The sequence below is a fragment of the Notolepis coatsorum genome (assembly GCF_963971535.1).
Source record: "Notolepis coatsorum genome assembly, contig: SCAFFOLD_1049, whole genome shotgun sequence".
Classification (NCBI taxonomy): Eukaryota; Metazoa; Chordata; class Actinopteri; order Aulopiformes; family Paralepididae; genus Notolepis; species Notolepis coatsorum.
The window spans coordinates 60,551-72,477 of record NW_028169132.1 but is presented as its reverse complement, the minus strand read 5'-3'; the positions used below and the strand labels follow the sequence as shown (position 1 = coordinate 72,477).

Sequence of the window (11,927 nt, the reverse complement as noted above, 5' to 3'; positions counted from 1 at the left end):
CACTTCCCTCTTTCCCCTCCTCTCTGAAGGTTGGCCGTCTTCTAGCGCCCCCGTATGGACGATGAGGAGGATGATGTGTTTGAGCCAGACCCCAACTGCTGGCGCACCACCTTCAGGGAGATAAAGTACGAAGACCGGGGCACCCAGACGTCCGGCGGCCCCGCCCTGGCACTGCCCATGCTGCCCTGTGGAGTGGCGGAGGAGCCTAGACCGCTCTTTTACGGTGAGACTGGTGCACTTGTATTTCAATCCAACTCATTGAATTAGCACAAGATTCTAATGGTTCCAGAGGTTTAAAACATGGTCTAGCCAATGTTCAGACTGTAGGCAAAAGTGGCCCAAATCAGATTGTGACTCCGATCTCCTTTGTAACAGCGCAAATCACATGGAATCTGATCTTTTCAATTCTGATTTAGGAACACTTTCATATGTGGTCCTAAATCAGATATGGGTCTCGGTCTGAACATTCATATCATAATTCATGCAACTTTTACGTCACTCTCTAGAGATCGACATTCGAGTCACTCTGTGAATACAAACATGGAAGACAGCTGCGATGGAGGTAGTAGTCAGTGGAGGCACAAGTATTTGCGGTGAAACTTCTGTACAAGCAAAACTTGAGGGCTCGTATTGCAACCAGTCAGTGTTTTTTGTTCTTTTACGCATGCAGGTCAGTTCAGGACAGTTCACACTGGATTCTGATATTGGCCACAATGTTAACAGCCAAACAAAAATAACAGATCTGAGCAATAAATCAGAATGTTTGCAGTGTGAACGTAGCAGTGCACTTAAGGATACAAAGGGCATCGTCTCGGGCCACACAGCCTGGCTATCCTACTTACAGCAGAACCTGAGCAGAATCCTACTTCTTGTTTGGCCCGTTTCCTCGACAGGCCTTTGAATCCACTAACAAGTTTATGAACAGACTGACACACACACACAGAAAAATCATAGTCTACACAGGAAAGGTAGCTGCAATGCACACAGGACCATTATTGGCCTTTGAGTGTCATAAGCAGTGTTGTAAAAGCAGAAGCATGACACCGTAGTGTGAGAGCTTGTGTGAGAAATAGGTAACAATGTAACTGCGCTTTTTCTCACCCCCGGCGCCCGGCAGTCCCGGCCATGGTGGGTTTTATGGTCCGTGCGGAGTGTACCCAGCTGCTTTGTCATTCAAAAGGGCTCCAGGCTGGCACTGCGGCTCAAATGACGTGACGGGAACGGGCAGCGCTCACCTGACAAAGCGTCGGCGGTCGTAGGCGAGGGAGTGTGTGAGTCAGCAGCAGAGACCGCCATCAGAATCTAGAGTAGACTGGATACGAGTCGCTAATCTAAACAAGCTCCTCCAAGCACATCCTCCCCGATAACCTGAATTATTGTTTGAATCTGCTGACAGACTCATAGTGTCTGATTTAAAAAAAAAAAAAAAACACAACAAGAGCCGGGAAAATGTGACGTATTCTTCACCAACGCTGACCGCCAAGGCTTTTTCACACACAAACCGCAAATGTGCCGCGATGAAATCGCGACTAACGCTCTTGCTGCTTTCGCAGGCAACGCAGGCTTCCGATTGCATTTCCCGGCACACTTTGAGCTCGCCGGAGACCGGGAGGCGCGGCGGCAGGAGGGGGAGGAGGAGGAGGTGCGAGGGGGGATGGAGCTGCGACGCAGGCAGCAGCGGCGGCAGCAGAGGCCGGAGGCGCGCAGCGTGGAGGCTCGCATTGGACAGAAGCTCCAGCTCATAGGAGACCAGTTCCACCGGGAGCATCTGCAACTGGTGAGGAAAACCCCCACGTCAAACTCCACACAGAGACACCCGACACAACTCTGCTTTTTAAGGGAGTACAGTTCAGTCGCTCTTCTGAGTGCAGTGTGTGCGTTTGTGTGTCAGAGTGTCCCGTGTTTGTTTTGACCAGGGTGTGTGCATACATTAGCCCCGTGTTCTGACCTCTTGCTACTCCTCAACGCCAACGCCCCCCCCACCTACCCCCAAAGACACAGCTGAAGACCGCCCTCCCCCACCCTGCAATCACCAAGCTCTCCCCTGCCTCCTCTTCCTGTTTATTTCTCTATGCCCCCCCCCCCCCTTTCTCTCTCTCTCTCTCTCTCTCTTCCTCCCTCTGTCTTGTCGTCGTCCCCCTGTTTCCCCCCCTGTGCGCTGTGCTTAGGTCGCCAGCGTCCACTTAGACACTGCGGCGCGTAACGGATTAATGCGGGCGTGTAGCGGGGACGCGTAGCGGGGACGTGTAGCGGGGACGTGTAGCGGGGACGGTGTCGTCTCCATGTCTGTCGCCCCCCCCCCCCCCCCCCGCAGTAACAACACAGACCTTTCCGGAGAGCTTCTCCGCACGGTGCGCACGCAGACCGTTGCACAGGGAGGGTTAAAAACGAAGAGAAGCAGACACCGTCTCAAGGCAGTTCACCGCAAATTCATCCACACAGACCATATGTTTACACATGTACACACACACGTACACACACACACACACGGATCCACATGCACGCTATTATGCCCAGAGAAAAGCAGAAGTGGCGGGACTAGGTAAACATGTTGTAACTCGACGCTGGGCGCGTGAGCCCCCAGGGGGAACAGCTGTGGTTTCCAGGGAGTCTCCAGTCAGCCTCGTCCCTGGCCAAGGACCAGCCGCAGTGAGACGCCCCAAATCAGAGGCCTCGTGGGGGGGGGGGGTTATCCATAATGATGGTATAGGATACCCGTTTTATTTACTGTAATAAAACTTCTCATGAGGCGTGGGGGTTTGGGATAGTAACCTCGAATGACCAAGTAGAGACCATCTTCATTTTGCTCAAACTTTCCTCTTTACGATCTTTCTTTACTCGCACATTCCAGGGATGTACAGTCCGACATATGTCGCACGCGCTACGAAAAAATCGGTCTGTGAATTTACTGCAGTAGCACCCGTGCGATAGCCTGTGTGTGAGGAAAGAAAGCGGCCAATAACAGCTCGCGAAACGCCCGTGTGAAGACGTTACAGCAGGGCTCCACAGTGCGCCTATTTGGTCTAATTTTGCGACCCGAAATAAGTCCCTGCTTTTTTCCCGCGCTGTTTCTATGTGCAGTGAAAAACCCCAATGCGACTAACAAGCTTTTTGCATCCTCGTTGTTCCTGATGCCCATGTTAGCATCAGGAAAGCTAGCTAAGCTAGCTAACCCTGCTCACAGACAGAGAAAACAGCTGAGCTCCAATAGTGAGGAAGGGGGGGGGGGGGCGGGGCTCGGGGGCTGATCCCGTCTCTCTCTCTCTCTCTCTCTCTCTCTCTCTCTCTCTCTCTACTGTACGTTCAATTAATGTTTAAGTAGCAAAACGTTGCACTATAAAAACTAACTGGATAGTTGATGATAATAAACATTTAACTTCATTAGCTGAAATATTCTAAAATCATTACCATAAGTCTACTACTGTATAAGGCAAGCCATTCTCCCTTTCTGTGTGTGTGCGTGCGCACGCGTCCCATATCTGGTCTTTGGAAAGACCAGATGATGTCAGATTTTGAGGATTTACTGAGGATTGCCAGATAATGTTGATATTTAAACATAAAAAAATTATAATACATAATAAATGTATTAGAGTACTACAAGGAGGCCAAATATGAAAAAGTGGTTAGCAGACATGCTAGATCTGTGACACACACACACACACACACACACACACACACAGTTTGTTGTTTTTGTTCTAGTGATTTACACACTTTCTCAATAAAAGATTTGCACTGCTAATTTGAAGCGTAACATATTGATGTCTTGTATACAGTTGTTATGTCCCTGTAATTGACCGTTTATGGGCAAATAAACCTGTCTTGTTAAGGTTTGTATTTTGTGTGCCCTGTATGCAAGATTCATGTCCTTTGCCAGTCACATACCTACAGTATTTAAGTGATGAACTGCACAACTTGTGGTTGTTTTTAGAGATTTTAGAGACGTTTTATACTCGTGCTACAATATTTTGGCCCGTGCTACAAAACTATCAACCTCTGTATCACCAGTGCTATGTGCAAAAAAAGTTAACGTACAGCCCTGCGATTCTATTCAACCCCCGGTGCAGTTTGAACGGAACGTTTCTGCACTTCTAGTTTTATTTCTCGCGTGCGCGTGAGATCTAATTTCAGATTTTTCTCACACACTCACATCGAGCCGTGGTTATTTATACCGCCGTAGCAGCACCACAGCGTGACTCATGTACTGACGCACGGCGGAGGCTGTGGGCCGCGCAGGACGGGGAGGCTGTGGGGCGTGGAGGCTGTGGGGCGCGGAGGCTGTGTGGCGTGGAGGGCGTGGAGGCTGTGGGCCGTGGAGGCTGTGGGGCGCGGAGGCTGTGTGGCGCGGAGGCTGTGGGGCGTGAAGGCTGTGGGCCGCGGAGGCTGTGGGCCGCAGAGGCTGTGGGCCGCGGAGGCTGTGGGGCGCGGAGGCTGTGGGCCGCGGAGGCTGTGGGCCGTGGAGGCTGTGGGCTGTGGGCCGTGGAGGCTGTGGGGCGCGGAGGCTGTGGGGCGCGGAGGCTGTGGGGCGCGGAGGCTGTGGGGCGCGGAGGCTGTGGGGCGTGGAGGCTGTGGGGCGTGGAGGCTGTGGGGCGCGGAGGCTGTGGGGCGCGGAGGCTGTGGGCCGCGGAGGCTGTGGGGCGCGGAGGCTGTGGGGCGCGGAGGCTGTGGGGCGCGGAGGCTGTGGGGCGCGGAGGCTGTGGGCCGCGGAGGCTGTGGGGCGCGGAGGCTGTGGGCCGCGGAGGCTGTGGGCCGTGGAGGCTGTGGGCCGCGGAGGCTGTGGGCCGCGGAGGCTGTGGGCCGTGGAGGCTGTGGGCCGCGGAGGCTGTGGGCCACGAGGAAGTGGCCCGCTGCTCACTCACTGGCTGAATGAACCGAGGGCACGACAGACCGAGAGGGCCCTGTGGCGTCACATCCTGGAGCTATAACTGATAGGACACTTACACACACACACATAATGAATAGCGTATTGGAAAAGCTTTGACGATTGTATTTAGTTCTATATGTTCTTTTACACAGAAATGTGGATTTATGGATTCGTATCGAGGGATGTGTGAGCTCTGATCGAAACGGAAACCAATGCTTTTGGTTCATTTTTACACGGCTGTGATCGATCGGCTCACAATTACAGTTCTGCCCGGCTGAGGTCTAGTGTGTTGAGCCCGTCTGAGATTTCACTGCCTAGTGTGGCTGTCCTGGCTGGCTGGCTGGCTGGTACTGAGTGAGGCTTTGGACCGTGGAACCCAAACAGCAGTGTGTGGGTTTTGGGATGCGTGATCTCTGCTCAGACCACAGCTGCTATTCCTGGCTCTTTTTGTGGTACGGTAGTGCAATTAAGTCTTCAGCAGTGAGGTAGGTAGCCCACCTCGGGCTGCTGTCGGAGAACTTGGCAGCTCTGTGTGTGTGTGTGCGTGTGTGTGGTTGGGTGTACGAGCGCATGCACGCACACACACGCCCAGGACTTGTTTTTCCACCTCTCACCCACTCTCTCTCACCTCTCCCTGTCACTCTCACTCGTACTACAACAACTGTCGTTCAATAATGTGTCACTGTTTCTCGGTCTTCCTTCTTCCACTCCGCTCCGATTGCTATCATGCAGAGAGCGCACACACTTACACACACACACGCCTCATCCGCGAGTCTCTGTCTGACAGCCGTGTGTTAGTTGATGGGCCCGCCTGGGCCGGGGGAGTGATGTGGCTGTGAGTGTTGTCCCTGGGAGCCCGAGGAGGGGCCCCCGCATGCCGAGAGGAGGGATTAGGTACGGCACAGCCGAGGAGGAGCGCTGCGAGAGGAGCGCTGCCGGGCGCTGACAGATAAATTGCTCTTCTGTCTGCGGGGGCTGGAGGGGACGTGGAGGTCCCCAGAGGAAGGCTGACATTAGCCGGCACTGCCATTTGAGACAAGGCAATAATGACGGTCACAATGGCAGGAAGACTGGCCCCGATCTGCACAGGGCAAGGAGCAAGAGTTAGGTTTCATCCCCCTGTGTTTTTATAAGAGCGACGACTCCCGCTGCTTTCGATGGGACGTGTTGACAGAGGAGTTGAACATCCCCCGCATTCGTGTGTGTGTGTGTGTGTGTGTGTGTGTGTGTGTGTGTGTGTGTGTGTGTGTGTGTGTGTGTGTGTGTGTGTGTGTGTGTGTGTGTGTGTGTGTGTGTGTGTGTGTGTGTGTGTGTGTGTGTGTGTGTGTGTGTGTGTGTGTGTGTGTGTGTGTGTGTGTGTGTGTGTGTGTGTGTGTGTGTGTGTGTGTGTGTGTGTGTGTGTGTGTGTCACAATCAGCACCGGTGGGGGAGGATTGGACCATATTTGAGTTGGAAATAATAACAACAACATGTAAGATGTGTCCCCAGTTTCTATATCCTACTCGAACGATGGCCTGAGATGATTGCTGTTGAGACGATATCCATATGTTTATGTTTCTCATTTCTCCCCCCCCCCCCCCCTAAGTTAAGAGTGTCTGGTCTGTTTGCTATGGAGATAAGGTGGGGCTTCTGGGCAGCTGACGGACAAAGCACATCAGGCCAACGTCTTGAGTGACGACAGTGCGTCTGGATAGACTCCCGCTCTGCACAGCGAGCTAAATTTAGAGCCTGTCACATTTTGACAGTTGGTGGCGTGACTCGTGACCATTTTGCGACAAGCCTGCCCACCTCTCTCTCTCTCTCTCACTCTCTGTATCTGTATCTGTCAGAGCTGGGTAGAGCAAAGGGGAAAAGGTCACTGCCAGGGACGTTCTGCTCCTGTTTTGAGAGGGTTAGTGTTGAACTTGTGACTTGTAGTGAATACACACTTTACTCTTCTCTTAGTGTGGTAAAAGCCTTAATCTAATGATGTTACTGACCCAACAACAGTCTCCCTTCACCAGTACAATGTTGAGGTTCTGATCGAATGAAATTATTTTACCAATCTCCCACCAGGGCGCACACACACACACACACACACACACACTGACCTAACTGTTATATAATCACAGAGTGAGATGAAACGGTTCTAATGTCTGCTGTAATTAGGTTTTGTAGTTTAAAAGGCAAGTGTCTCGGGGCACAATGTTTTGATTACCCAGTATCAGCCACGCCATACAGTATCTTCCGACAGAGATGTCTCTGAGTGATCAAATCTGTGCCGCGGAAGTGCTGCCATGGTTCCGAAGCGCTCTACATCTCTCCTGTTATTGTGTTCTTTATCAAAACATCCTTGGGCCAGGTTTGTATCTGTAGTATGACAAGAAAACTGGTTTTATCAAGATTCTCAGTAGTCGCTCAGATGGCTGCTGGCAATTTCTGATGTGCTATTGTCCTACAACCCCCCCCCCCCCCCCCCCCCTGATGTGCGTGTCTGTGTTGTGTGTTGTGTGTGTGTATGTGCTCGAGAGGGAAAGCGAGGGGCGTGCACAAGCTGGTTGGAACCTGGCGAAGCTTATGCAACCCTCTGCAATCCTCAGCACACGTCGACTGGTAGGAAGAAACGCGAGGCTTATCGCCGCGTCGGCTCTCGGCCGGCGGTTGGAAACGGGCCAGTGTTTGGACACGCCACCTTCAACAGTGGTGGAGAAACGTGGCCCGTCTAATCTGTGCCCCGCAGGCGTGTCATCTAGACTCTCTATCCTAAACAATCGGGAGGACTTTGCCAAGAGCTTGTGTATACTCTGTGCATCGTCAAAAAAGAAAAGAAAAAGAAGCTAATCTTTAGTCTTATGTTGCTTCTTCTAGTTTTATTGCCTGTGTCTGAAAATAGCTGCGGTCTTATCAGGCGTGGTGGAGTCTGCCTTTCGTCTGTGTGGATGACATGTTGGTGTGTGTGTGTGTGTGTGTTGGCTACTGGAGCGCTCCTCTCGTGTGTGTGTGTGTGTGGTGTGTGTGTGTGTGTGTGTGTTGGCTATTGGAGCGCTCCTCTTGTGTGTGTGTGTGTGTGTGTGTGTGTGTGTTTCCAGAGACTCTACTGCCCCTCCTCAAGAGCTCCCTAATCCCATTTTGTGCAATTATCTTATCTCCCCCTCTCAATGCTGGAGATAGTATTATACCTCTAATCGCACACAATCCAATTGGCTCGCGAGGCAGAGAGAGAGAGAGAGAGCAATGTATAGAGAGAGAGAGAGAGAGAGAGATAGACGGACAGGAAGACTAGAAGCTTTAGGAGTGGATGATGAACATGTTCATGGCACGGTATGGCCTGTTGTCTACAGAGTATAGGGTGTAAATCTTCCAAACACACAAAGAGACACGCCTCTAATAAGTAGTAGACTTTTACTGTTGTGAAAATATCCATGTCGTTCTGGTGTCTGGGTCTACCCCCCCCCCCCTTCCCCTTCCCAGAATGACCCTCTTCACTCACCACACCACACTACACACCACAGCTCACCACACCACACCTCCCTTTTCTGATTTCTTTTAAACAAATGATTATTTAGTATTATTTAACTAACTAACTATTTAATTATTATTTAGTTATTGCACTGCACTGCGGATCATAGAAATCCAAAAACAGGAACATTTAAATCAGAGAATTCCGAAAACAGGAAAATTCATATCCGAAAACAGGAAAAGATAAAAACAGATTTCATAGGGTACACACCACACCACACCACACCTCACCACATCACACCACACCACACCACACCTCACCTCACCACACCTCACCACACCTCACCACACCACACCACACCTCACCACACCACACCACATCACACCACACCACACCGCACCTCACCACACCACACCTCACCACACCACACCTCACCACACCTCACCACACCACACCACACCGCACCTCACCACACCACACCTCACCACACCACACCTCACCACACCTCACCACACCTCACCACACCTCACCTCACCTCACCACACCACACCACACCTCACCTCACCACACCACACCACACCTCACCACACCACACCCCCCACACCACATCACATCTCACCACACCTCACCACATCACACCACACCTCACCACACCCCCCACACCACACCACACCTCACCACACCACACCCCCCTCACCACACCACACCCTCCACACCACACCACATCACACCACACCACACCACACCACACCCCCCACACCTCACCACACCACACCCTCCACACCTCACCACACCACACCACACCCTCCACACCTCACCACACCACACCACACCCCCCACACCACATCACACCACACCTCACCACACCACACCCCCCACACCTCACCACACCACACCCTCCACACCACACCTCAACACACCACACCCTCCACACCACACCACACCACACCCCCCACACCTCACCACACCACACCCTCCACACCACACCTCACCACACCACACCTCACCACACCTCACCACACCACACCTCACCACACCTCACCACACCTCACCACACCACATCACATCACATCTCCCCACACCACACCTCACCACACCTCACCACACCCCACACCACACCACATCACATCACACCTCACCACACCACACCACACCACACCCCCCACACCACACCACATCACATCACACCTCACCACACCACACCACACCACACCCCCCACACCACATCACACCTCACCACACCACACCACACCCCACACCACACCACACCACATCACATCACACCTCACCACACCACACCACACCCCCCCCACACACACCACATCACATCACACCTCACCACACCACACCACACCACACCCCCCACACCACACCACATCACATCACACCTCACCACACCACACCACACCACACCCCCCACACCACATCACACCTCACCACACCACCCCACACCACATCGCATCACCAAAATAATAATGACTCCTTCCAACATCCATCTCTTTTTGTAATAAGAGTTCCAGTTCGGTTGGCTAATCCATCCATCCATCCACATGTTCCTGTTGTGACTTGTTGTTTCTTCATTTTTATTCTCTCTCTCTCCCCCGTCTCCCTTGCAGTATCACCAGAACCAAAGGAACCAGGGTCCATTGTGGTGGCGCCTGACCTCCACTCTGCTCAGCCTCCTCTTCCACAGGGGAGTCTTTGCTGGAGGAGGGGGGGCAGGAGGACGGAGGTGAGAGGAACCCCCCCACCACCACCCACCTCCTCCCAACACACACACACACACACACACACTCCTTTTCTCTTATCTCTCTGAGGGACTGGACTCCTGATAGCACTGTCGAATCGAACACGGGTCCGTTGGGGTGGGGGGTGGGGTGGGGTGGGGGGGGGCGGCTGAAACAGAAGAGAGGTCACCGCGGGACGGGGGCGTTTTTCTTTTTTTTTTACGAGGTCTCTTTTTTTTTTTTTTTTTCCAAGAAGATGCCATGTTGTTCCACGAGATTCCTCTTCAGGACAATGTTCATATTTCTTTGGTAGAGACAAATATGTACGTTGTAGTATTTTGTACAGTCGTTTGTTCCTGTTGAATTTGTTTGCACTTCCACATCATGCATCCATCATGGAATGACCCGGGACGATGTGGATCCTGGGATTGCCTTATCCTGACATCACACACGACTGGGCGTTTGAGAGCCAAGTGGTTTTTTGAAGGCAAGGACAGATTTGGGGGGAGGGGCTTGAAGAGAAGTGTGGTGCAGGAGTTTCCTGTAATCTGACGTCAACTTGATGTTTTTTATTTTTATTTTTTATTTTACTAATTTCCAAAGAGGCAGTTTTTTCAGAACAAAGCATTTTGCACCTCAACTTCCAACTCCTCAATGGAGTTTTTTATTTTTTTTTCTATTTTTTCTTACTCTTTCAGTCACTTTTATTGTATTGTATTGAAACATTTCCTGCTCAGTGTAAATGAACAAATAATTGGAACAACAAACTGCAGTATCCTTTGGCTGTACAAACAAAAGAAGTGGGGTCCAGGGGGTCCCCAGAAAAATGGTGGAATATTAATTAATTAATTTCACTAATATATGAATACATTTCACTAATATATTCACTGGAAGTTAGTACAGTGAGAGAGTGTATAAGAGTGACTATTCCGTTCTCTCTGTTATCTCTGCACCTACAGTATACAGTTATGGAATTCTCAATTAAATCATATGTGATCAGATATCTTGTCAGATTACAATTTATTATACATTTTTTTGACATGAAAAGGTTTGAGAACCACTGGCTTAAGTCAACCATTGGTTCTTCCTTCTCCATGTCAGAACATCAGATATATTAGTCTCCGTTGAACTGGACTTCTTTCTTCATTTCACACTGCAGTGCAAACTCCCCCCCCCCCCCCCCCCCCCCCCCCCCCCTTGTGTTTTATATTGTGTTTTCATCTTTCTCCGACCTCCATGCCCTTTAAGTGGAGCTGTGGATCCACTGTTTTTGCACTAGAATACACCCCTCAAAAGAGTTCCCATTTGTGTTTTACACGCCAACCTCTGTCATGACGTTTTTTTTGTATTTGTTTAATTTTCCAGCGACGTCTTACGTTCTCATGGCGTGACGATCTTTCCGTTAGTGAACGACCGAGACGCGCTGCCGCCGGCCGAACCTTTGTTCTTTTCTCTTTTTACGCCTGACTGAACGTGATTCTGTGTGCCGGCCAACGCCGGCTTGAAGGGTTTTAGAAACACTTGTTGAAATGTCAGTGTTTTTCTTTTTTGTTTGTTTTAGATTTTCTTTTCTTATTATTATCTGGCGTGTGTGTTCTCTGTCCCACGTGTATTCCAGACACCAAAGCAATACTGTAAAAAAAGAAAAAGAAAACACAACCTGTGAAACATCAGCATCTCCTCTTCTCAGGATAATTGTTGGGGGTGGTTACAGCATCTCATATTCTGTCAGGTGATTGTGTATTGTTTTCTGTTTGTTTTTGTTTGTTTTCTTTTTATTGCTCAGACCATGTGGTGGGACCTTTTTTTTTATTTTTTGGATATATTACCACTGAGCTGAAATCAATTGACAACCAGTCTCTGGATTGAGAAGAGAAAGAAAGAAGAAAAGAAATGTTGA

General features: G+C 50.7%; 1 protein-coding gene across 1 annotated transcript; it reads left to right on the top strand.

Moving 5' to 3' along the window:
- Positions 1 to 54: 54 nt before the first annotated feature.
- LOC311248778 (bcl-2-modifying factor-like) lies at positions 55 to 10,052 on the top strand (the record flags this gene model as incomplete). The annotated part of the gene is made up of 3 exons (XM_084339607.1): positions 55 to 223; positions 1,554 to 1,777; positions 9,917 to 10,052. The coding sequence occupies 3 exons, from the start codon at positions 55 to 57 to the stop codon at positions 10,034 to 10,036; spliced, it is 513 nt and encodes a 170-aa protein (XP_084195733.1). The 3' UTR covers positions 10,037 to 10,052.
- Positions 10,053 to 11,927: the final 1,875 nt, after the last annotated feature.